This window comes from Vicugna pacos, chromosome 13 (genome assembly GCF_048564905.1).
Source record: "Vicugna pacos chromosome 13, VicPac4, whole genome shotgun sequence".
In the NCBI taxonomy this organism is placed as follows: Eukaryota; Metazoa; Chordata; class Mammalia; order Artiodactyla; family Camelidae; genus Vicugna; species Vicugna pacos.
This window is the reverse complement of record NC_132999.1, coordinates 3823274-3850074: the sequence shown is the minus strand read 5'-3', so window position 1 is coordinate 3850074 and position 26801 is coordinate 3823274. Positions and strand designations below refer to the sequence as shown.

Genomic DNA, 26801 nt, shown 5'->3' with positions numbered 1-26801 from the left:
CACTGTTGAGAACGTCAGTATTGTAGTTGTGCCTTCAAATTCTGTTATCACAATCTGTCTCTTCTTGCCAGAGAAGAAGGAAGTGAAAAATGTTCCATTCTGAATTAGATTCTCCCAGTTTAAAGTTTGCAGATGTGAAATGATTGAAACTAGGGGATGGGCGTATCCCTTGTATAATGGAAACAGCTGTAACCTAACTTTAGGGGAAAAAAATAGTTTTCACTCTGGCTGTAAGTCCAGCTGTTTAATCTTTGGCGGGTTACTTAAATTCTATTAGCCTCAGTTTCCATCTATGGAAATTAGGACTAAAACTATCTATTTCATAAAGTATTGTAAAGATGAAATGAGATGACATATAAAATTGTAAAAAATGGAAGAGAAAGCAGGCTCAGTAAGTCTCCTGGGCTCCTGGTTTGCATTGCTAGAGACGTCTCTAGCTTCTTATTTGGAGTAAGGAGCCACCAACACTCACGCCCATCTTTATATAGAAGTAAGAGTGGTGCCTGCCATCCAGCATTGTCCTCTTTCCTCACTGCCTCAGAAGCATAGTAACATGCTAAAAGAGACAAGCATGAGCTCAGACTCCCCTTACCGTTGCGAACTGTCCTTTTGAAGAGCCCTGGGGGTTTCAACTACACCACTGAACTAAAAGAGTAGAAAGGAAGTGAATGTGCAGTATTAGTGGCTATGAATGTCTTGAAAAGAAGAAATACAACCAAACGGAACTTTAGTTCATAACTGATATTAAAGGGAAGAGAGAATATCATACTTTCACATAAACCTCACTGATGAGCGGGAAGATTGAAGCAGATCAAGGTTGTTATCATGTCAGAAACTCAAACCACAAAAGGTTGGGTGTGGTGAGGGTGGGGAATGGCTGGATATGTTGAGATCACTCAGTTATAACTGGTTTGATGACCCAGCAATGGCAAAATTGATCAATTAGCCGTGAGCATACCAACCAGCAAGTAGGTGCCTGTTTCAACTCATAAACATGCGCTTTCATTGCTTCTTCCCCCCCCCAACTCCCAATTTGTTGTCTAGGAAGGTGTTATCCTCACCCCTATGGCCAGAATTAGAAACAAAAAGGATATGCCTCTGGTTTACAATTATGAAAATTTGACTACTTTTAAAGCCCTTATTAGCACTAACTGAACACCTCACATATGCACAGGCATATCCGTATATGCCTAGTACCCACACTTCACCACACACAGTATCCTGGAAAAGATGGCCAATTACGTGGAGTAAGCAAAACATTACCAGATCATTATTAACGTTTGGGAATGGATATAAACCAGGCACTATGGAAATGGGTCATTTCCTTAGGGTTTCATTAAAAATATGGGTAAAATACTAAGTACCAAACATCATCCGTATTTCTGCTATGAAGTTAATTTCCTTTGTGTTTTCTCCAGAAATTAAAGTGAAGTATATTATCTGCTAAGCAACAGTATGCCCAGCACAGGGCTAGACATTATATAAAAGTAATTTAAGATGGTATTGTACTCTAAGAACTTACAATCTTGTATTAAGAGAGAAAGGCATAACGTGGTCAGAAAGCCGTCTTATGTACAACACACTGCTGTTTGTATAATTCAGACTTCGGAGACACAGGCTTTAAAAGAACGGAGATATCAACATGGATGGAAGCAGAGCAAGGGCCAGGTTCTGATGCCAGGGATCTGTGCAGAGCCTTTGGACAAGGTTCAGATCCCAAAAAGCACCAGTCTTGGACCGCCCTCCCTGCCCCGACTAGCTTCCCTATGTGTCTGGCAGTCTGACTTTCACACTGCTTCCTCTGACATCTTTTCTTCATGTTCTTCTGCAGCTGTCATTGAACACACTGTACGTTGTTGAAAATTCACTGCTTCTGAAAACACTGTTTAGTGACAGCCATTTTTTCCCACTTCCCTCACCTCCAGACCTCAATTACGCTCCTACAGTGGAAGAAGCCTCAGTGTAGGAGAAATCTGAAATAATCCTTAGAGCATGACTTGGATTTCAAATGAAAACAAAAAATGGGAACTGTTCCCACTGGTAAAAGTAAACTCCTTGGAGACGAGGCTGTGTCCTCAATCCTAGCCCAGGACTTTTTATAACAGGAATTTATTGGTGAAAATGCTAAGGAAAGTGTAGGCCTTGGTAACTGGGAAAGTAGCAATTACTGGGAGACAGGAACTAGGAGACTGTAGTCTCGTGGAAGGGCACACAGCATAGTGTTAAGATATTGGGCTCCTGGATCAGACAGACCACCTTTTATCTGTGTAACCTTAGGCATGTTGCTTAATTTCTCTAAACTTCTGGTTTCTAATCTGCAAAAGCAGATGAGAAGAGGACCCATCTCAGAGGGCTGTTGAGAGAATTGAATGAGAAAAGGCACAAAGAGGGATTAAAACAGTGTCTGGTCCATACTAAGTGCTCAGTAAATATCAGCATTTATAATATTTTGGAGCTTGAATGCGTCTTAAAAATATACTAGTCTGGTCCCCTTATTTTAAATGTTAAGGAAATGGCCCTGAGAGGTTAAGTGTCTTGCCCATGGCCTTAGCGCTGCTTTCCTGGGCTGGAATATAGTGGGAATGCAGAGGTAGAGGCCAAAACTAGAAATAAAGCTAAGAGGTCAAAGGTGCAAGACCAGACCATTTTCTTCTTCACGGGGAGCGGGCGGGGGGACAACTACTGCACGTGGAAGGAAACCCTTCGTGAATGTATGCGCTCAGTTAGTTGTGAGTCTTTGCTATTGCACAGCTGTCCTGCATCATTTTTAATAGTCGCTCACAGGAGAGAGCACGTGGGATTTAGAGTTAGAAGAAACGGGTTCGTTTCTTTCAGCACTTTAATATTCATTTCATTGTCATCTGGCCCCAATTTTTTTCTGATAAGTCAGCCATCATTCTTACTGTTGTTTTTCTGAGTATAAGGTATCTTCTTTTCTCTCTGGCTGCTTTATATTGCTCTTCTTTTTCTTCGGTGTTTAGCAGATGGACCACGATGTGACTCAGCATGGTTTTCTGATTCTTGTTCTGTCGGGATTGCTAAGCTCCCCGAGTCTGTGGAGTGTTCTTTTCATCAAATTTGGAATATTTTCAACTGCTACATCGTCAGAAAATTTCTGCTCTGTCCTTTTTCTTCTTTCCTTCCTGGATATATTTATAATTATATTATATTATATATTATATTACATTATATCATATACACATATATCCATATAGTGATATATCAGTGGATCCTAAGGGTCATTTAGGTTCTGTTCAATTTTTCTATTCTTTTCTTTTTGCCTGGAATTATGGATGATTTTAATGGACCTGTCTTCAAGGATAAAGTCTTTCTTCTCTTATATAAAATCTGCTATTAATCCTCTCAAATGAAAATTGTATTAGCTTTTTTTCAATTCTGGGATTTCCATTTGCTTACTTTTTAGTTCCCATATCTCACCTCAAATTTCCCATCCCTTCATTCAGTATATCCAAATTGTCTTGCAGACCTTTAATATATTCATCATAGGTTTTTAAGGTCCTTGTCTATTAATTTCAAATCTCAGTCACTTGTGACTCTTTTTTTGCTGATATTTTTCTTGACCACATGTCACATTTTCTGTTTCTTCGCACATCTAGTAATTTCTTTATTGTATATTAGACATGAGGTAGTAAATTATAGACTCTGGAGTTTGTTATATTCCCCTGAAGAGTTTTGAAATTTTTTTCTAGTAGATACCTATGGTCACCTTGAATTTGAGGAGTCTTGGTTTTACTTTTGGATAGGGTTTGTTTCAGTTTTGTACTTAATCCTAGAACATATCCCTTAATTCTGGGACACAATCTTTATTCCTAAACCACAGCTTTTCTAGGGTTTCAATGGACATCACAAGGTATTTACCAAATTCCGCTAATGTGGCAAGACTCACACTCCAAACTCTACTTTCCCCTGTGGTGGGCACTGATGTAAAAATCTGCTCCATTTTTCAGCCATCTGTTGTTTCCCCTTGAGTCCTTGATGTTTCACCCACACATGCACAACTCAGAGGCCTTCCAATGATTTGAGAGAAGCTAATACACAGATTTGAGGCTCATCCCTCACTGGCTCCCTCAATTTTCAACTACTATGGCAACCACACACTCGGTCCTCTGATTTTGCAGACCAAGAAGATAGTGGCTTTCTGCGTCAGTTCCAGCAATCTGTACTGGGTGAAAATGTCCTCAGAGAAAAGCTGCACAAACAGGAATCAGTCCCAGTCTGTTTCCCTTCCTTCACTGGCTGCATCTCCTCTGGTTTCTTTGTGTTTTTATCTGATTCCAGTTCTTCAATAGTTTTCTTGCCCCCTTTATTTCTTCAGAGTTTATACCTGTTACCTATTGGTACATTAGTCCGACAGAAGCCGCTTAACCATCACCAGAACGGAATTTTACCTCTGACTTGAGTTGTAAATATTTTTGTCACTTAACGTGCGTACTTATATTTTGCCTATAGGAGGCTTTTTCCCACATGGGAAATGTTCATTTTATGTATTCAAATTTATCCATTTTTTTATGGCTCATGAATTTCGAGTCTTAATTACAAGGTCTTTTCCCACTTCAAGTTTATAAAGAAATTCATCCATTGTTCCCTACTAAATACTTAATATTTTAATATTTTTATTTTTTACATCAAAGTTTTAAATTACTTTGCAGTTCATCCTGAAAAACAGGTTTGCAGTATGGATCCTATTTTTTCCAGGTTTTTGCCCAACTGTCATAACACAATTATCAAGAAATTTGTATTTTCACCCATTAATCTGAATTCTATCTCTGTCATGTACTAAATTCCTAGATGTATTCTGACCTACTTTTAGACATGAATCTATTCATGGACCAGCACTGCAGTGTTTTAATTGCTGAAGCATTACAGTGTTTTTATATTTGATAAGGTCAGTCCTTCTACTAAAAAATTGCTATTTTTTAGACTTTATATGCTTAAACTTGATGACTTATTTTTGCTTAAACTTTACAATAAGCTTGTTAAAATAGAAACTAGGGACACTTTTAATAAAATCATGTAAAATTTATAAAATAGCTTAGGGAAAATAATATCTTTATTCTATGGAATCTTGCTATTCAAAAAAAATAGTGACTTTTCTCTTATTCAGGTTTTAATGTGAGTTCTTATACAGCATCTTAAAGTTTTGTTCATATGCATATTTCTTGTTTTGTTTATTCCTATGTATTTTGACTTTTGTTTGTATTGTCATTAGCTATTTCTAATAAATTAGAAAAGTTACTCAAAAATCACTTAACTTCCCATTTAAATTTTTTAATTGCAGCTAACAGCTATGAAATAAGAATAAGTAAAAGTCTACAGAATATTCAAGATGACTTTAACAGTGCCATTTTAGTGAATACATCCAAGCTAAATCCTCAGCAAGCTGGTACCAAGGAGATATTTACATTCTCACCAGAGCTTTTCATAACTGGACCTGAACAACAACCCAATGGAGAGACACAAAAAAGCCACAGAATTTATGTGGCAATGCGAGCAATCGATAGGAACTCCTTAAAGTCTGCTGTATCTAACATTGCCCAGGCATCTCTGTTGATTCCCCCAAATTCTGCTCCTGTACTTGCCAGAGATGATCTTATATTGAAAGGAGTTTTAACAGCAGTGGGATTCATAGGAGTCATTTGCCTCACTATAGTTGTAACACATTGTACTTTAAATAGGAAAAAGAGAGCAGACAAGAAAGAGAATGAAACAAAATTACTATGAACAAATATGTCTGTACCTTCCTTCTTAAAGACCCATGGCTTTTGCACTTTACAAAAATGTATCAATAAAATCAAATTAACATCAGATTATTACAAATGCTTTGAGTTTTTAAATAGTACAGATCAGATCTTTTCATGGTAAATGGACAAAAAAAATCTTTCATAACCCTAATTGGGGCGGGGGGAGCAGTTAAAAAACCTTTAAGCTTTGGCTATAGACAAAATAATAAAAGATATTCTCTAAGGTAATGTGTTCAAAGGCAAGGGCAAAACTGAATCACAGAGTCAAGAACAGCTTGTTTTATTGAAGAGAACAAATAGCTTTAAGTAGAGAAAAGGAGGTTAGATCTGAATGACAAAGCAACTGTTAGTTGCTGTGATGAATTTTTCATTTCCCCTTATCTGTTCAGAATGGGTTGCTTATTTATGACTAAAGATCAAGCTCATTTCATATATGAAGCCCCTATTGTAAAGGTCTTTGCCCCTTGCCATTTGGCTCACTGTACTACAGATAAATCCCACTGCTCATGCTCAGAAAGATCTTGGTTCACTGTAAGAGCTAACCTGACAATGTGGGTATTATCCTTGTCCCCTGACACTGGCTTTATAACAGAGGTCTATTGAATTTATTTTTTTTAATATAACTTTTTACTCTCATCGAAGCAGCTTTCCAAGTTATTGCCTCGGGTGTTATTCAGTGAAAATGATTATAGTTCTTGTAAGGCTTTAAGTAAAGAATGAAAGACATAGTTTTGAGCTTATTTTGATACATACATCGGCTGTATAGTTTTTATTCAATTTCAACCAAGGAAGAAGTCACAAGGGAGGGACTGACCTTTGGAAATTATTAATGATTCTTTTTTTTTTGTTAGTTAAATAAGACTCCAGGAGTTCTTTCCCCATAGAGGGTTATTTACCTGCAGGGGTGGAGGGCAAATATGGAGAAGGAAGCACAGATCACAAGTAAATAGAAATTATGTTTCATCTAATTTTACTCTCTTTACTTTTTAAAGATTATTGAGCAATGAAATCATTTGCTTTGCATATTAAAGAACTTAAATCTTCATTGGCTAAATACAGACAATAATGTGGAACAGAGCTGTTTATAACCAGGACCAACTAAGAATGAAAATTAGACTAAGTTTTGGGGTGGGGTGGGGAGGGAATTGCGAGGAACTGGAACAAGAATGAAAAGACACACAGAGCATGAAACGCTGAGTAGAAGATTCAGAGCAGTGCTGGGGAGTAAAATGACCACCCAGTGTCTCCACCGAGGCTGCTCCTGGTAGCTCACCTTACATCCCGGGTCTGGCCTGTTACATGCCGTGTCTAAATTTTCCCGGATGGGAACTTCAAGTCCCCACTTGGCAGTCAGTTCCTCCTCCCTCTATTGCCATAAAAATGCCTCACAGCCTGAGATCTCTGTAGCTTCAATGGGCTAGTAAAATATTAAGATGCTGTGTGTGGTGGGTTTTAAGTCCTCAGATGTTCTCCTAATTTTATAGACCAGAGAATGGAGGGGTATGGGAATAATCTAAAGTGCTGTGCTGGTTAATGGCAGCACTACATGGGCAGAGAGCCAGGCTGTCATGCTGCTCCTTCATACTGCTTGTGTCTATTGAAGAAGGTAGGAAAGATGCCAGGGATTATGCCTGGAAATATTTAAATCTTCAAGGTCAATAAGCAGGAGAACAGGTCTACGTATAAGAAACAGTGTTTTTTCTTTTTCTTCATCCTGTGGGTACAGAAATGAACAAATGGATGTAAGTCCAGAAATTAGTGGATCAGAAGAAGCAAAACCGAGATACATTAAGGATGTTAAGGCAATAAACTGAAATATATTATAGCAGAGTAGAAATAATGATCTCAACAAATGAACAAGGTAAACAAGCTCCAGTGATTGTGAGAGAGTGAAGCCTCAGATGACAATAAAGATGTGGTAAATGTGGGATGATACTGATTTAGAGATCCCAGCAGTCACCAATAGGACAGAGCCACTGCAAAGGAGGTGACACTGATCCTGGACCAATGGTAAGGAACAGAAACAGACAAGAATTGGGCCAAAGAGAATGAGGAACTGTGAGGCACTGATCACTAGTGGAATGCCATATGAATAGCGACATCATTGAGGATTTGATCCAAGATTGCAAGAGGATGAGAAAACGTGGGCCAGATGCACAGTTATCCAGGAGAGGGAAGAGACGTCTAGGGTTTGAAGGTGACATAGTCAGGTATTATTATCTTCACCTGTCACAAAGGTTATTGCTATGCAGTATGTAGACATTTGTTCTGGAAGTTGAGGACAATATGCCTTCCATTTTTACTCTATTATTTTAGGCATATTGTAAAAGAAGGCTAAATTTCAATGGGAGAGAGAGAGAAGATTTTTAGATGAGTTCACATAGCCTATGCACTAAGCCAATTGCTGTTTATGTGTGCGATGTTGACTGCCCCAAAAGTACGTTTGCATCTGCATGGTTGTATTAGAAAGTCTACCCCCACATTATTTTGTTTGCTTTAGGCTCTGCCTTCTGCTATAATGAAATTATTTTTGGAAGAGTTGATCCTTAACTATATCATTTATTGAAAACAAACAAAATGAAAAGACAACCTAAGGAATGGGAGAAAATACTTACAAATGATGTGACTGACAAGGGCTTAACATCAAGGATACACAAACAGCTTGTACAACTCAACAGCATAAAACAAGCAGCCCAATCAAAAAATGGGCAGAAGACCTAAATAAACTTTACTCCCAATGAAGACATACAGATGGCCAACAGACACATGAAAAGATGCTCAATATCACTAATTATCAAAGAAATGCAAATCAAAGCTACAATGAAGTGTCACCTTACACCTTACAGAATGGCCATCATTAAAAAGTCCGCAAATGATAAATGCTGGAGAGGGTGTGAAGAAAAGGAAACCCTCCTACACTGTTAGTGGGAATGTAATTTGGTACAGCTCTATGGAAAACAGTATGGCAAGTCCTTAAAAAACTAAAAATAGAGTTACCATATAATCCAGCAATCTCACTTCTGGGCATGTATCAGGAGAAAACCCTAATTTGAAAAGATACATGCACCCCAAAGCTCACAGCATCACTGCTTACAATAGTCAAGACATGGAAGCAACCTAAATGTCCATCAACAGATGACTGAATAAAGAAGTTGTGGTGTATATATATATATAGATATACATATATATAATGGAATATTACTCAGTCATAAAAAGAATAAAATGCCATTTGCTGCAACATGGATGGACCTAGAGATTATCATACTAAGTGAAGTAAGCCAAAAAGAGAAAGACAAATATCATATGATAGTACTTATATGTGAAATCTAAACAAAAATGACACAAAGGAACTTATTTACAAAACAGAAAGAGATTCATAGACAGAAAACAAACTTACAGTTACCAAAAGGGAAAGGAGGGGGAAGGGATAAATTAGGAGTTTGGGATTAGCAGATATAAACTACTGTATACAAAACAGATAAACAACCAGGTCCTAGCCCACAGCACAGCACATTCAATAACTTGTTATAACCTATAATGAAAAAAATTTGAAAAAGAAAAAAATATATAACTGAATCACTGTGTTGTACACCAGAAAATAACACAACATTGTAAATCAACTACATTTCAATTAAAAAAATAAGTAAATAAAACAATGTGACAAATCCAACTGCATTAATGGCAGTGTTGCTCACATCAAACTAATCCTTTTGCTGATAACAATTAAAACTATTAAAAAATATGAAACACAACTCTTCAAAGGTACTGGACACCAACAAAAGCAGGCAGAAACTGGAGGAGATATGACCCTTGAACAAAGGGAAGCAATATAGGTGAGATCCACATTTAGCCAACTTTCCCCTCAAAGGCATTTCCAGTTTGCTCAGAGCATCTGGATAGATCTCAAGCGGAAAGCAGCAGTCTTACTGGGTTGACAAGCCAGAAGTAAGAATTCTGGGTCACCACAGAGGGAGGAAATCTCAGAAAGAAAGCAGCTACAAGGGAGAAGTTCCCAAATGTGCATTCTCGCAATTCTTGAATGAGTCCTAAGCTGCAAAAATTCTAATGGAAAACAAGAACTTTGACGCTAAAATAGCTGAATAGAGATTTCAGCAACTGCCCAGTCTTAAGGAGAAAAAGCTTAAGGTTCAACCCCACCCAAGTCAGAGGTGTTGGTAAGCATGTGTGTTTCCATTAAAACTCCAGCAGGGCCACATTAGGAGTAGGGATCACACTCCCAGACTAAGAGTTATGCCTTAGGAAAGAGGGCAGAACTGAAACAGATCCACTCTGACAAAATCTAAGACCAAGTCTCCATAGAATCAAAATTATATTCACCAATGATCAAACTACAGCTGTAACATAACTCAGAGGAAGATAACATAACACAGAGTCTCTACGACATATCATCCAGCGTATAATAAAACATTAATAGACACGCCAACAAGCAGGAAATGTGTTCTGTAAGTAGTAAGAACAAAAATCTGTCAATAAAAGAAGATCCAAAAATGATCCACATTTAGAATTAGCAGATAATGAGTTTATAATAACTATTATAAATAAGATAACAAAATTATAGGAAAAGATATGTATATAGGTGATGAATAGGGGAGAAATTTCAGGAAAGATGTAAAACTCTTTGAAAAGAAGCAAATGACAATCCCAAAGATTGAAAAATACAACATATAAAAAAATTGTGCAGGGGGAGGGTACAGCGCAAGCAGTAGCGTGCAAACTTAGCATGCATGAAGTCCTTGGTTCAATCCCCAGTACCTCCTCTAAAAATAAATAATAAACTGCCCCCTCCAGAAAAAGAAAAAGAAAAAAATTTGTAATGGATTAACAACCAACTTGTACCGCAGAAGACAGGATCCTATGACTTGAAGATAGGAAAATAGAAAACATCTAAATGGAAGCATTTCATTAAAAAAAAAGCCCAGATGACCTGTGTGACAATATCCAGCAGTGTAACATACATGTAAGTGAGTCCCAGAAATAGAGGGAGGGAAAATAGGGCATAAAAATATTCAAAGAAACATTGGCTGAAATGTTTCCAAATTTCCAAACAATCGACCCACAGGAAAGATGACTGACTACTCATCAGGAACAACTGAGACCAGAAGACAGCAAAGGACATCTTAGAGTGCCGAAAGCAAATCTGTCAATGCAGAGCCCCGTATTGAGCGAAGACATCTTTAAAAATGGTAATTAAAAGCTGAAATGATTTTCACCAGCAAGAAATACAACAAGAATTTATTTAAGCTATTAAGGAAAATGGTATCTGGTATATATACAGATCTACAGCATGAAAGAAATATCACCGGAAATGATAAATAAGTAGGTAAATATAACACACTGTTAATTTTCTTTACTTAATTCCTTTAAAAGACAATTAGCTGTTTAAAGCAAAAATAGATAGTGTTGTGGTACAGATGACATAAAGAAGTGAGATATAAAACAGTAAGAGCAGAATGGAAAGAAAAGTGATAAATGGAATTATACTGTTTAAAGGCACTTATATCACATATACAATATTAATTCAAGGTAGACTGGGATAAATTAAGGACGCTTATTGTAACCCATTTGTGCCTATTAATAATAGAAAAAGGCATATAATAAAGGCTAATAAATAAGATAAAATGGAACATTAAAACTACTCAATTAACACAAAAGAAGACAAGTAAAGAACAAGAATAAAAGAACACAAGGGAATAACAAAAAGCATACAGCAAGATGGTAGACTTAAAACCAGCTAAATTAATAATTATATTAAATATAAATAGACTAAAAACTTCAACTAAAAACAAGAGATTTTCAGACTTGACAAAAGAGCAAGACCCAACTATATGGAATTCACAACAGATGCATTTTAAATATAAAGATATAGAAATTGAAAGTGAAAAAAAGGAAAATGGTATATCATGCAAACACTAAGCATAAAAAAGCTGGCATTAGTATATTACTATGGAACAAAACAGAACTCGAAAAAGGAAAGAAAAAGATGAGTCATTTCAAAGTAATAAAAAAATTTCATAAAAAAGGTACAACAATCCTAAATGTGCATGAACCTACTAATAGAGCTTCTAAACACTAGAAACAAAAATTGCCAGAACTAAGGGAGAGATGGTCAAATGATCAATGATCAAACTTGGAGATTTAAATCTCCCACTGTCAATAACCATAGAACAACTAGACAGAAACTCTCAGTAAGAATGGAGAATATTTGAACAACAGTATAAACCAATCTGACCGTGACATTTATAAAGTACCAAAAGCAACTAGTGCAGAATACATATTCTTTCTGAGTGCTCATGTGTATGCTGTGCCATAAAACACATCACAGAAAAGAGTCCAGAAATAGACTTATACACATTTGTCACTAGATTTTCCACAAAGGCATGTGCAAATCAGTGAGGCAAGGAAATTCAATGGGTAAAAAAGAATTTCTTTTAATAAATGATGTTGGAACAATTAGGCATATGTTTGGGAAAATAACTTTACTCCTACCCTGTAAAAATATGAATTCATGATGAATCATAGATATAAATATGAGTTAAGATATAAACTTTTAGAAAAAAAATAAGAAAATATCTTCACAACTATAGTGCAGAAACATTTCTCAGAACAGAAAAACTAAGCATAAAAGAAAATAGTAAGTTGGACTGCATCAAAACTAAATAACTGTGCTCATCAAACGTCATCATTAATAAATAAAAATGTAAGCTAGAGTGGAAAAAATATTCACAACAAATCTAACAAAGAAGTTACATCCAGAATACATAAAAATGTTATAAATCAGTAATAAAAAGACAAAGAACCCAATAAAATGAACAAAAGACTTAAACAGACACTTGACAAAAGAGGATATACAAATAGCCAATAAGCACACACAAAGGCGACCAACAACTGAAACTGACATAATATTGTAAATCAATCATAACTTCAATCAAAAATGGACAATAATCAACACTATCAGTTATCAACAAATTGAAAATGGTAACTATCATGCAATACATCTTCATTCCCCAGAACGACTAGAACAATTAAATTATAAAGATTGGCAATAAAAAATGTTGACAAGGATGTGTAGCTATTGTAACTTTTCTACATTGGTGAGTGGGCAACCACTTTGGAATACTGCCTGGCCGTTTCTTAAAAGTTACACATGTATCTAAACCTTGACCCAGCAATTCCACTTCAAGAGTGATGAAAAGTACGTCCACCAAAAGACTTGCTCAAGAATTTTATAGCCACTATATTCATAACAGCCCCAAGCGGGAAAAAAAATAGTCTCTATTAAAAATGAATAAAACAAATGTTGCTGTTTGTGTGAATTCACAATGGAATTCACCACTCAGCCACAAAAAGAAACAAACAAGTGACGCATGCAAACAAAACACCTGAATCTCAGAAGCGTTATGCTGAGCTAAATAAGTCAGACTCAGAAGAGCATAGACTGCATGATTCTATGTATAAAAAGGTCAAGAACAGTACTAAACTCTGGATATAGAAATCATAACAGTGGTTGTCTCAGAGCACAAGTGTGAGGGCTCACTGGAAAGGACACAAGAAAGCTTTCCAGAGCCATGAAAATGTTACAGGTATTTAGCGGGATCGTGATTGCCTGGGTGTGCACACGTTTGTCAAAATTCATTTATCTATTTACACTTGTTCTGTGCATTTTATTGTATATGCTTTTTGCCTCAAAAGAAACAATATGAATGAATTTACTGTATTCTTCCCTTTTTATCAAGCATTATAGCAACGATTCTCAACCAGGAGTGATTTTAGTTTCCCAGGAGACACTTGGCGATGTGTGCAGACTCTTGATCATCACAGCTCAGGGTGTGATCTAGCGAGTAGAGGCCAGGGATGCTGCTGAACACCCTACAACGTGCCGGACAGCCCCCACAACAAAGCCCTACCGAACCAAAATGTCAGCGTGCCAAGACTGAGAGACCCTGCTTTACAGGAGGGAAGGGAAAGGCATCATTTACAAGGAAATTGACACATGAATATAAGAAAAAGTGGCCTTAGTGAAGGGGGAAAAGGGGCACAAAACTGTGAGTCAGATTTAAATGAAGTAGAGAAGACAAAAAGAAGAGAAAAAGGTTTAAATAAAGTGAAGATGGTCCATGTGAGAGGACTGAATTCATAAGGGTGGTAGAAATCTAACTGATGAAAAAAAATAAAGAAGGGGAATGGATATAAAGTTGAGTAGATGCTGCGTTATGTGCTAAGATCTGTGTTGTGATCTGTGAAGGTAAAATACAGGGAAACAGGGAACAGAAGTAGAGGGGATGTCAGGTAAGCAGTGGGCTCCGAGGGAATGAGAATCTGATTTATTTTGTATGTATCATAGGAAGTAGAAAACGCACAGACCAGGCACTAAGAGAGAGACAAAGTGAGATATGAAAGTGAGGGATACAATTACAGGCACACGATGACAGAGAAGCACTCAGGGGCACAGAAACAGGTGCTCACATCCATGGAGGTAATTAGAGCTTGTCCTCAAAGTTCAAAAGAAATGCCTCCCTCCATAAACCCCTTCTGCACTTAGAACACAGAGCTCTTATCAGCAAGGTGATTCCCTAGCTGGGTGGGGAGCGCCCCAGATGGTGGGTGGCCAGCTTCACGTCCCCCTCCCTCTCAGCTACAGGCTGCCAAATCTTATCAAAAATCTATCTGAGAACACTTAATCTCAGGGGCACAAGAAGGAGGAAGCTATCCAGTACATCCATCTCCCTGGCTTTGTGGAACAAAAGCAATATAAATTAACAAACATCCAAACGGAACATTAAAAAAATTGGCATAGCTTATTTCACACGAATATAGGAAAGAGGAAGCAAGAGCGTGAAGAAGGCGAAAGGAAGAGACGAGCATGAAATGGAAGAGTAAAGAAGGAAACTGGCTGGAAATGTAACTGGAAATTAAATTTGAAGAAGACTGCACTACCACTTCTATGCTATCATGCCAGGATTTCCAAATGATGGTCTCTAGTCCAGTATGTTAATTTTATGTACAAATTTATTTCAATTACAAAAGTAATACGTGCTATTGTTAAAACTACAGATGGTGAAGTAAGGTGTGATTAACAAAATAGATGTCAAATAAATAAGCTTATTTATTCTTTCATTAATGGACATTTGGGTAATTCCACTTTTCACTATTATAAAGTGAATTTTGAGGAAAAAACATCACTCTTGTACATATAACCTTACGCACCTGTGTGAGTTGTCCTTGGTCTATGCAATTTTGTGCATCTGTGTGAGTCTATCTGTAGGGCAAATCTCTAGAATGGAATTGCTATGTTGAAAGATACACTTTTGATGCATATTTCCTTCCAAAATATTTGTACCAATTTTTCTCCCATCAAATAATGTATGAATACCTATTTCCTCATTGCCTTATTACCATTACTAAAGGAGGTAATGAACTGGACAGGGAAGTGGAAGCAGGAGTCATATTGAGCTACTACATGGCAAACAGCTAAACACTGACTCTTAAACATCAATATCTTAAAAATACACTTTGGTCATTCTTACTTGATGCCATCTAATGCAAAGTCCCAGCCTTCTCCATCTTGTTGGCTCCTCTCTCACCTTTCCCTTCAAGGCTAAGGTTTGGGTAAGCAGAAGTGAGGAAGAAATGTAAAGATACTTCGTTCACTGAATAAACTCCATGTGCCAGGCATTGTGCTAACCATGCTGTATTTGCTTTAAATTTTCCCATATTCATAACACCAGTATATCATAACTAATGTCATTAAAAGTAGATTTGATGCAAGAGGTGTTATTAGAGATAGAGAAGACATTTTGCGATGATAATTATATAACAATCCTAAATTTGCATGCAACAAAAATATAGCTTTAAAATATATAAAGCAAAAGTTGGTAGAACTGAATAAAAAGAAAAAGAAAGAGACAAATTCACAATTATAATTGGACATTTTAACACAGCTCTCTCAGTAACTAGGAGAACAAGCCGACAAGAAATTGGTAAGAAAAGAAAAGATTTCAATAACATGATTAACCAGCTTGGCCTAACATATATGGAACATTATACCCGACATCTGCAGAATGCACATTTTTCTTAAAAGCACATGGAACATTTTGCCAAAATAGACCATAAGCTGAAACAAAAAGGCAAGTGTCAACAAAGTTGAAATGATTTAAATCTTAGACTATGCTTTCTGACCTCAGTGGAATTAAATTAGAAATCAAGAATAGATTAACTAGAGAATCCCCAAATGTCTGGAAGTTAAGTAACTCCTTGTTGTATAGCGCATATGCTAAAAAAATAAAAACAAAAAAAACCCCTCAAAATGAAAGTTAGAATATTTCGAACTGAATAATAACTAAAATATGGTATAGAAAAACTTGCATGATGAAGCTAAAGCAATAGTCAGAAGGAAATTTAAAGAAGAAACAATGTTTTCTAAACAAACCATTCCAAGGAATACAAAAAAGGAAACATTTCCCAACTTGTTTTATGGGACCAAATAGCCTTGATATCGATACTTGGCAAGGCCCTTACAAGTCAGTAAGTAAATTGTGGTAGAGTTTTATAATGGAATGCAGTGGAAAAAGAACATATTACTGCTACATGCAGCAATGAGACTGAATTTCACACAGAAAATGTTATGTGAAAATGAAAATGTTAGAGGACATACTACATATTTCTGGTTATATAAAGTACACAAATGTAAAATTAATCAGTGTGGTGATGGAGGTCAGTATAGTGATTACCATTTGGAAGTTTTTGACTAGATAGGAACACAAAAGAAACTTCTGGAATGTTGGAAATACTCCATCTTCGGTGAAAGCGTGTCTCTTGAGCTATTACCTCTCTGCGCCTCTGGTCTGTGTCACTGGGCCCATCTGGGTTGTCTCTGACAAAGCCGGATCCCAGGTGCCTGGTGTGATGCTTTATGTGAGCCAAAGCCTCTGTGGACGTGTTTAGGGTGAACCTGGGCCCCAGAGAGGGTGGGGGTGCCCCCACAGCCTGCCCAGGGGAGGCCATGCTGAACCCTGCCCTCTGTCTGGGGAAGCAGAGAAGAGCCAACGGTGTCAGGAGATGAGAAAACTGGGGCAGCAGCAAGGACTCGCTCCACTGGAAAGGCAGCCGAGGCCCAGCAGCAGGGAAGGCCAAGCGAACTCCGGAGAGGCAGCTGAACTGGGAGGCACACCAGCTGGCCCTCGGCGGGGGAGCCAGCCCCAGGCACAGCCCTGCAAGGGCAGGGCAAGTGCGGGCCCGGACCCCTGAGGAATGGAGGACTGGGCTGTGCTAACAGACAAACAGACGACGCAGATCAGCCAAAACACTGGCTGAAAGTGAGAGAAGCTGGTGGCGAAGGGAAGAGGCGGTACATACCGGTGATGGCCTTGAGACCAGTTGTAGCAGCAGGCATGACAGTTTATTTCAGTAACTCTCTTGCTTGGGGTGAGGAGATCGCAATTGCCCACGACTTCGGTGGAGATTCTCTGAGTAGGCTTATACCTTCCCTCAGGGAAGACCTGAGAGAGCGTGTGCACCCCCAGATTCCAGCCGTACCTTATACTGTGGGAGCCAGATAGGATGGAAGGACATGGGTGGATCTGAGCAGTCCAACGAGTAAATTGCACTGGACTCACCTCATGGAACCTCTGTAGGTTTTCTCAGCCCCAGCTGTCTATGTGGCCCCGCGGGCACTTGGTCCCCCTCAGTCACTGCCTGCTCCCTGTAAGCCCACGGGGTCCCATTGCCAGAGGCCAGTCAGGCGTCACGTGGGGGCTCTGCCCCCCTGTGCGCCGCAGGGCACGGGGTTTCCTTTCCAGCTTGCTGTGAAGGGGCTGGATGACACGGGCAGAACGTTCAGGGGAGCCGAGCACCTGCAGGAGATGAGTAGGAGCCAGACACTGCCCCTTCCTCCCTACAGCAGCCTCGTCCAAGGCGCAGTGTCTCTGTACAGCCCATTAGGAGAGATCCCGGAGGGCAGGGCGGGCTGCTGGGTCTCCACTGAACCACAGTGGCCAGCTTAGTCAGCACCTTCCAAGGCTTCCCGGCTTCCCTGACTCATTTCCCCCTTCACTCACTCTCACTGTTCTGCAAATCATTAGCATACAAGCTTGCATTTAGCTCTCTTTTCTAGGGAACTCAGGAGAGACACATATAGTTGGTGGTCTGAGATATTTCAGAATCTAAATTTTTATGACATATGTATAATAAATGCATCCATTCATTCAATAAGCATTGAATAAATTATTTTTATATTACAAGCATATTTGGATCACCTGGATAACCACTTTATAATCGAGTACTTCCCCTCTAGTGTAATGCTTCCCTTTTGATGGATTAAAGATTATACACTTAAGCTGTGAGTACTAATTCTTAGTAACAAGTACTAATTTAATTTTTATGAGTCAAAGTCAAAGAAAAAAGACAAGATGAAATTGATGGTTACCACCACGTGGAGATCAAACGAAGTCATGGGATGAAAGGATATTTCAAGTAATTTGAATACAGGAAAGCAGTGGACCACTTTGGGTTTTCATCGGAGGTTTGGCAGACTCAAAAAAATCTACACAGCAGGGGGCAGTCCACAATTCACGTTCTGAGAGGCATTTAATTTCAGTAAAATAATTTAATTTGGAATTTTATTGGGCAATCGAAGCTATGGAATAGAGAAATGAAGGTCTGATGAGGAAATCTGAGGGAGTCTTCCTTGCACAGTGAGAAATAAATTTTATCTTTTCTCTTCATTATAAAATATTCAATAATATCTATGTTGCTTGCTAATTCTTTTGGTGCAAGTGGATTGTCTAAGGGAGTAACAAGAGGTGCTGAGCTTACGCAGAGATTGAAGAGGTAAAGATAAAGCCCACCGCGAGGATACTTGGTTCACACCTAACGCAGAACATCGGTTCTCCACGGGGCGGGCCGGGGTGAGCGCGTGGGGTTGGGTGGGTCAGTGTCCCTGGCTGGGCAAACATTTGTAAGAAGTAAACATCTTTCAATGGCAAAGCTGCTTGTCACCTGTGAGTCCTTCCAGGGAACAGGATGTAGCTCCCCACCCTCGTTCCCAGCAACTGGCAAAGGTAAACGCAAGATAAATGACCCTTTCAAAATAAAATGTTTAAAAGTACACAAAATTTGAGACTAAGCTACGGTTACTGTTCCTCATAGTGGAGACAAGTGCAACAGTGAAACTATTTTGGGTCAAGGGGTTAGATTCCTGTAATAAACGGTCTCCCATAACTTGGGAAACTGTGTGTCTATGTATTCATATATATAGGAGTAAGGAAAGGCGCCTCCATAACCGACACTTCTCCACAGAGAGAGCACTCGAAGGGAGATGCACAGCAATGGGGTCTTCTAAGAGTTCTGTTTTCATCTTGGTCCTTCACCTTCTGGCAGGCGCCCTGAGTGAGTCGCTCATTCGGCTGAATAACAATGGCTATGAAGGCATTGTCATTGCCATCGACCCTAATGTGCCAGAGGATGAAACACTCATTCAACAAATAAAGGTAAGTCCAAAATGGTAATGAGCCGTGCTTTTTTGTTTTTAATTAAGCATGATATTGTGATAAAGCAAACATGAGATTCCTAACTCCAGCTGCATGATACTGGCAAGTTATTTTTATATCTGTGCCTTCATTCCTTCAGCTATAAAATGGAAATAATAACACTTGACCATTATGATTCTTCCGAGGGATGAGATAATAAATGCAATGCACATGACTCAGACTTTGATACATTGTTGGCGCTTAATTAATGATGCCCACGTTTACTGGCTGTGGATGATTTCATCGAAAATTATTTAGTCCTAGACTAAGGCCGAGCCAGCTACATTTAGCAGATACTGTGAGACGCACAGAAAATTTCTTTGCCTGATTTTACCATTGGCTCATGTCAGATCCTCCTTTTAGTTTCCTAATTGTAACCCTCCTCTGTGATCCTAATGTAGGAGTTCAGGATACAGATCTCTGACTCAGAAACAAGACAGACCCCTCCAGTGGGAGGAAGCTCTGCATTTTGCCAGCCCCAGGGCCAGGGGTCCTCTCAGGCTCCCTTGCTGTTCTTCTGTAGGGGAAGGAAGAACTAGGGAGGAGAGGCTCCCTGTCCTGCTGTAAAATGGAGGGACTAGACAGCTTGTGTACAACAGCAAACTGCTAGAATAAGACGGAACGAGCTTCTAAAAGACCAGCCTGGAATGCGGCTGGAGCCCGCCCAGAGGCAGGATTCCATAATGAGTTAGAGTGCTGGTCTGTAACGGGGGTAGTAGTAAGTACCTTCCTCACAGGACTCTGTGAGGATTGAAAATGCATGCATATAAAGGAACCTGGGTGAAGAGTGTGTGGGAACTGTGTACAATTTCTGCATATCATCTGTAAGTCTAAAATTATCTCAGACACTAAAAAAAACCAAAACTTTAAAAATGCACGCAGAGTGCTGGGTACACAGGAAGAGCTCAGTAAATGGCAGGCATGGTCCTCGGTCTCCAGTCCCCCTTCTCATCCCAGATGGAAAGGGCTCATCCTTCCTGACCAAGCCAAAGGGACTGAGACTTACTTCTCAGTGTGATCTCAGACGTTAGTAGCAGAAGGGTCCCAAGGACAGCTTCAGAAGATTCCTTGCTGTGAAGAGAAGCGAACCCAGAGAGATGGAGCTTGGAGAGAGAACCATCTCCACCACCAAGAGGAGTCTGGGGCTGGACAAGTGTAGCAGTTGGGGGTGTGGGCGGGGAGTCCACCTGTTTAACCAGAAGACCTTCAGATATTACTGCCATTGGTGAAAGAGAAGTTTGTACCATTGAAACCTCTCAACAGTCAGAAGACTTGGGGAAACTTTGATCGCCTCTAAACTTAGAGATGGCATCAGCAAAAAAATGAAGCAGCCACTTGGGGCAACAGGCAAGGAAAGCATGGGAGGAAGTGCGGCCAGCATGTTTCTGTCCCTGGCTGGACGTGGGGGCTCAGGAACACGCTGGAGGGAGCACGTAGGTGCCTTATCTCTAATGGCAACGGTGATTTGTGTTTATACGGTGCTTTAGAGCAAAAGCAAGAGGACTTGCACCTCACTGTCCTTCAGGAGGGGGTGCTTCCTTCTGAGAAGCATACTTTTCACTGCAATTATCAAGTTGGCTTTCTGCTATGAGTCCTAAGTGAGCGGGCTATGAGAGCAGTCGTTTCCGTATTTCCTTCTCTGTCGCAGGAACCCTGAAGGGCAACAGTGTGCTCAGAGTCCCCGACTGAGTAGTTAATACAATGAGCTCCTCCCTATTTGATGTTCCGCACTTGCCTTCGAGGGCAGTCACTGTGGGCTGTGCCACTTTCCTGGCCGGTCTTCCCTCTGCTTTCTCGGGGAGACTCTTCCCGGTGCCCCTGTGTAGGTGGAAGCCCTCACGGCAGCTCTTAAATACTCGCTTCAGCAGGCCGGCCCCCACCGCCTCCCCATCTCCAGCACCGCAGACGGCGCTGCGCTGGCTCCACCCCCTGCACCTGCTCGGCAGGCGGCGTCGCAGGAGCGGTGGCGGCTCCCCGCACTAGACGAGGGAGTGAGAGGCGGGGAGAAGCGCGCGCTCTATGTCTGTCTGTCTCTCTCTCTTTCTCTCACACACATATGAAAGAAAGATACACAACGGGAGTCGTTTGGGGTCTTCTCAATGCATGGGAGCCCGGGGACCGCCTGTCTCTGTTCTCCTGGACAGTTTGCCCCTCACTGTAACCACTTCATTCATTCATTTCTTCATTAATCCCACAAATACTTCCAGAGCATTTACATTATGTCAGCTAGCAGGAATCCAGGGCACCATCCCACCATCCCTGTCCTTAAGGAATTACCACCCATCCTATAACCTTCATCCTCGACATTCTTCAGATCTCAGAAGTGTAAGTGTCTACTTGGGTGTGAGGTCACTTTCTCAGAAACTGAAACGTCAAAGCAAAGATTCCTACTAATGTTTCTATTAAAACACAGAAGATATTTTATGCTTTTGGTGAGACTGACTCAGTATTTGTATTGTTTTAAATGATACAACGTTAAATTCTCTTAGTGATTGTCAAAACTTCAGCTTTTTTTTGGAAGAAGAAAATGCAAATCATTTTGAGAACTTTTTTAAAACTAGCAAGGCAACTATATTTATCACCATTTGAAATGATGGAAACTGAGGCTCAGAGAATCAAATAAATTCCTCAAGTTTATCCCATTAGGAAGAGGCAGAGCAGGATTCACCCTTGCATCAATACCCAAGTGCTATTTTGCCCCGCAGAGTGAGAAACTGTTTCTGCTCCTAAGACGAACCCCTAGGACTAGACTCCTAGGCACTGGAGCCTGTCTGGTCACACTGGTCTGCTCCAGCAAGGGCTTCCCTCCAGCAACGATCCCCTTTTTCTCCTGCATTATCAGGTTTCTTGTTTTTCCATTAACATCTACATATATTATAATAGTTTCCATTTAAAAATCAAACAAAACTCCCTTGCCCTCATTGCTGTTTCATTTCTTGATTCCCCTTTAATCTGCAATAAAACTCCTCGACCTGCCGTCTGATATCACTGTCTCTGCTTGCTCGCCTCCTGCTGTCTTCAGTTCACTCACATGGAGCTGTCATCTTGGTTCCACTACAATGGCTCACTCCAGGTGCCAAATCCATCGCTCAGTTCTCAGTCCTTCTCTTACTTGATTGCTCAGCAGCATGTGACACTGATGACCACTCTCTGCTTCCTGAAACGCTCTCACCCCATGCCTTCTCATTTCCTTCCTGCGCGCCAGCTGCTCCTTCTGAGTCTCCTCTGCAGGCTCTTCCTTTTCCCACTTCTAAATGCTGGGGACCCCTGGAGCTCAGTCTTCAGTCCTCTTCTTTCCTCTGTCCACACTCATTTTTATGTTTTTCAGTGGTTTTCAGCCCTCATAGACCCAATTTCCCTTTCTATAATAAATACCTTGTAATACCCTTTCTGCAATCTTGTTATGATGCATCTCAGGGGATATGCAGAGGTGTTTAGAATTTAACACTACAGCTCTTTCATTTCAAAGACCTAGAGTTAGGTATATTGAAAAGAAATTATGTAATTATGCCATTTTCTTATACCTAACACTTCGTGCTATACTGGAAACAAATACTATCATAATATTTAGATGGCCCCCCAATTATCACAGGAGTCAGCAGGTGTTAAAGTCATACTCATTTTGAGTTTCTCCTCCACCACTACTTCATGTGAAACAAATTCTCAATTTCTCCTTTAAAGGTTTATTGATTCTCAAAGGAGCAAATGAAATGAAACCAACAGCTAATACTTGATAAGCACTTGTGCTGAGTAAACATGGTTCCAAGTGCTTTCTTGACTTCACATGATCGTCACAACAACTTTACAGCCTGGTCACTGTAGTAGTTTCCATTTTATATGTGGGGAAACCGAGGCTCAGGAAGGCTCAAGGAAATTTCCTGGTGCTCCACCGTAAGTGGTAGAGCCAGGATTGGTGTCTGCTGCTGGAGTCTTCGTTGTCAACCATTACACTGTGACACAGAGCGTATGGTAAAACCTTAGAAAAGGTTAGCCATTATTATTAACAAAATAATCTCTTCTTCCCATTTTGATAAATAACTAGTTTTTGGAAATGTTCAGATACAAATGTAAATTTGTGCTTTCATCTATGTTCTGTCGTAAGTGTGCTTGCTATATGTTTTCTTTTTTTCCAGGATATGGTGACCCAGGCGTCTCCGTATCTGTTTGAAGCTACGGAAAAAAGGTTCTATTTCAAAAGTGTTGCCATTTTGATTCCTGAAAACTGGAAGACAAAACCCGAATACGTGAAGCCCAAACTTGAGACCTACAAAAACGTGAGAATATCAAGTTCTTTTTTCAAATTCAGTTTTCTTTAGTGATTCAGATTTTTTTTTTTTAAATCTAGGGGGAGGGTACAGATCAGTGGTAGAGTGTGTGCTTAGCAAGCACAAGGTCCTGGGTTCAACCCCCAGTACCTCCATTAAAAAAATAAACTTAATCACCTGCCCCCTTAAAAAAAGAAAGGTTAGCAGAATATTTTCATCTAAATATTCTAGAGTCTAATAAAATTGATTCAAAATGCTGTAGTGTGAATGAGGTCACTTCATTTGCTGAAATTTTGTAATGAAAGAAGTGTTTTCTTAAATTTCAGGCTGATATTCTGGTTGCTGAACCTAATTCTCCAGGTAACGATGGACCCTATACTGAGCAGTGGGGAAACTGTGGAGAAAAGGGTGAAAGAATTTATTTCACTCCTGACTTTGTAGCAGGAAAAAAGTTGCCTCAGTATGGACCACAAGGTATGGGTAGAGATGAGCTATTCTGCTATATTTCTCATAGTTGAATAAATTTTATGTTCCAAGTAAGTCAACAATAGCATTATCTTTCTGAGTAAGCACATAAAAAACCAAATAAACTACTACAGCACTTTTTTCCATGTAAAATAGATTCAGAATAGTGCATTTCTCAGTTAGAAATTTATTTTCTTCATATTTTGCATATATGTGTAATTTTTTTAATTTGGAGAATTAGTGTCAGATAATAAGTGTAAAATAGTCTAGTATGTAGTGTTAGGTTTCTATGGCTCTGTGGGGAAACCCCTGAACAGATCGACCCTCCCTGCCTGCAATTCAGATAGTATCCACCAGATGGCAGAGATGCACAATGTTTTCGGACGTTCATGGGCATTCAAATTATAAACCGATTTTTAAAATGAAGATTCTGGTTCAGTAGGTGTGGGTTGGGACTCAGAATTTTTTTAACAAGCTCCCAGGTGATGCTGATACTGCCCAACCATGGACCACACTTTGAGTACCAGACAGAATATTCTTTGTTGTTCAGCTCTCAGAAAGATGACTAAAGAAAAAGTCAAAATTTCCTTCACAAAAATATCATTTATCATTCCCATATGAAACAAATAGAGCAATCTTTGGAGGAAATATTAAAAGAAGCAAGCAGTGGCGTATATATAATATGTACTATCCAGTATAATCAAGTGTGATTAGCATTAACTAATTAGATTAACTAATAATATTAGTACTAGGTTTCTTTACTCGCTTGAAAAGATTAGAACCAGATTGATTTTCTTGATTTAAATAGGCAAGGCAGAGAAAACAAACAAGCAAACAAAAGAGCACAGGTGCCTATCCCACCCCAAATACCCTAGAGAACTTACAGACCTTATCAGAAAGACTCTTTGTTGCTATTTTAACAACACCTTTATAAGAGGAACAGAAAATTTCCAACGTATGGCTCAAAAAACCTGTGTTGAATTGCTTTACCTAACTATGCCATCCCACCCCTGAGCCCACTCTGGCCATCAAGGTCACCGTATATAACATCATTCCTTTATACTCTCTCCTTCCTGTGTGATGACTCCACGCCTGACCCTCACCGTCTTTCCTTATCTTCAAAAGGCCATCAGCTGTTCCCTAGCACCTGGAACGGTCTAAAGCCTTAATGTGAGATATAGGGCTTACTTAAGATGCACCTCCTTTCTCAACTCTCCAAATTCAGCCTACCTAGGGATTTACAGCCCAGAAAAACTGAGCTGTACATTAGTCACAAAGATTCACCCAAATTTAGCAAATACTCACTGAGCACCTATTAAGTTCTAGACAGTACGTGCCAAGGCATGGCAACCAATTAGTCACGATACTCGTCCTCGTGAAGACAAGTGTCTGCAGCGAGAGACGGGCACATAAAGAGCAATGACAGTAGAACATGATAAATGCCATCATGGCATATAGTCAGAGCGAAAAGGAGGGGTACCTGGACCAGCCTGGGGATGTCCGAGAAGACGTCTAGGTGGGTATAGCTTAATTTTGAAAGAAGAGTAGGAGTTATCCAGTCAACATACGCAGACAGTATCCCAAGCAGAGGAAAGTTATGTAAGAATGAGCAGAGAGGAGCAAGAGCATGGTGTGGCTCTAGAAAGTAAAAGGAGCTCAGGAATTCACTGTCACTATAGAGTTTTAGAGGTGGGTGGAGAACAGCAGGAAGGACGGCTGCAGAGAGGAGGAGGGCCGGAGTCATCAGGGACTTCATACGCATACTGAGCACCACAGGGGAGCCACTGAAGACTGGAGACATGGAGGCCAATGGGTGACTTGCAGCAATTCTGGATTAAGTGGCAATGAGACTGGAAAGATGAGAAGAGGTCAAAGCAAAAAGGCAGATGTGGAGTAGGCAGGCCTTGAGGTTTGTCCATATATGAGCCACGAGGAAGAAGGACCTACTGAGGGTGCCTCCCCAGCTGCCCTGTGCATGCCTCTGGCTCTCACAGCAGCCTTCACCGACCTCCGTCATTACACTTGCACTGCCAAGGATTTTAATTATCTAAAATGCTGTGTGTCATCTGCTAGACCAGGAGCTAGGTGAGGACAGGGCAGTTGTGTTTTCTTTGTATGAATAGCTGCCCGGCACTCCCTAGGAGCCTAATTAACACTTCCTAACCCAAAATAAGTAGTTGTACTTTGCAGAAACGTGCAATTGTCATATTAGATTGTTCTTTCTAAGGAAATCACACTCTTAATTTAAAAACATAGCAAAGCATAATAACGTTCAGAAGAACTGTTTTCTCCTTTTAAGAGGATAATTTTGCCATTTTTATTGCTAACCAGGTGTTTAAAATATTTTTTCACAGGAAGGGCATTTGTCCACGAATGGGCTCATCTGCGCTGGGGAGTATTTAACGAGTACAACACTGACCAGAAGTTCTACTTATCCAATAGGAGAATCAAACCAGTCATGTGTGTATATTTTGATGAACTCTTCCCAAACTATTTTAAATTGCAACCAATTTTGTCTTGACTACTTAAAAATATCAATCTTGTGTCTCATTTTCTAGCTCTCATTCTCTTAGTACCTTCTTTTTCAGATTCCCCCAAAACTGCCACTTTTGTTCACTTTACAAGTGCTTCCATTAGTTGAATTCTCTACTCTGCAGTTACTGTGTGTACGGCTGGAAGAAATCCACAGGTGCTATGTTCAGCGTCTCCATCCTCCTGTATCATAATCAGTGACGTGAACAGAGCTTTAGTGCCTGGAAGGTAGA

The 26801-nt window shown here is 39.7% G+C and overlaps 2 protein-coding genes across 2 annotated transcripts in view; both read left to right on the top strand.

The window, feature by feature from the left end:
- The window catches only part of CLCA2 (chloride channel accessory 2), a 33742-nt gene extending 27916 nt beyond the window's left edge, over positions 1-5826 (top strand). Inside the window, exon 14 of the mRNA XM_006205926.3 lies at positions 5300-5826. Coding sequence (XP_006205988.2) covers positions 5300-5742 — 443 coding nt within the window. The 3' untranslated portion in view covers positions 5743-5826. The remainder of the gene's footprint in view (positions 1-5299) is intronic.
- A 13246-nt stretch (positions 5827-19072) lies between these two features.
- The window catches only part of CLCA1 (chloride channel accessory 1), a 29898-nt gene continuing 22169 nt past the window's right edge, over positions 19073-26801 (top strand). The window contains exons 1-4 of the mRNA XM_015240662.3: positions 19073-19267; positions 23440-23580; positions 23898-24045; positions 26391-26496. Of these exons, the coding sequence (XP_015096148.3) occupies positions 19106-19267; positions 23440-23580; positions 23898-24045; positions 26391-26496 (557 nt within the window). The 5' untranslated portion in view covers positions 19073-19105. The remainder of the gene's footprint in view (positions 19268-23439; positions 23581-23897; positions 24046-26390; positions 26497-26801) is intronic.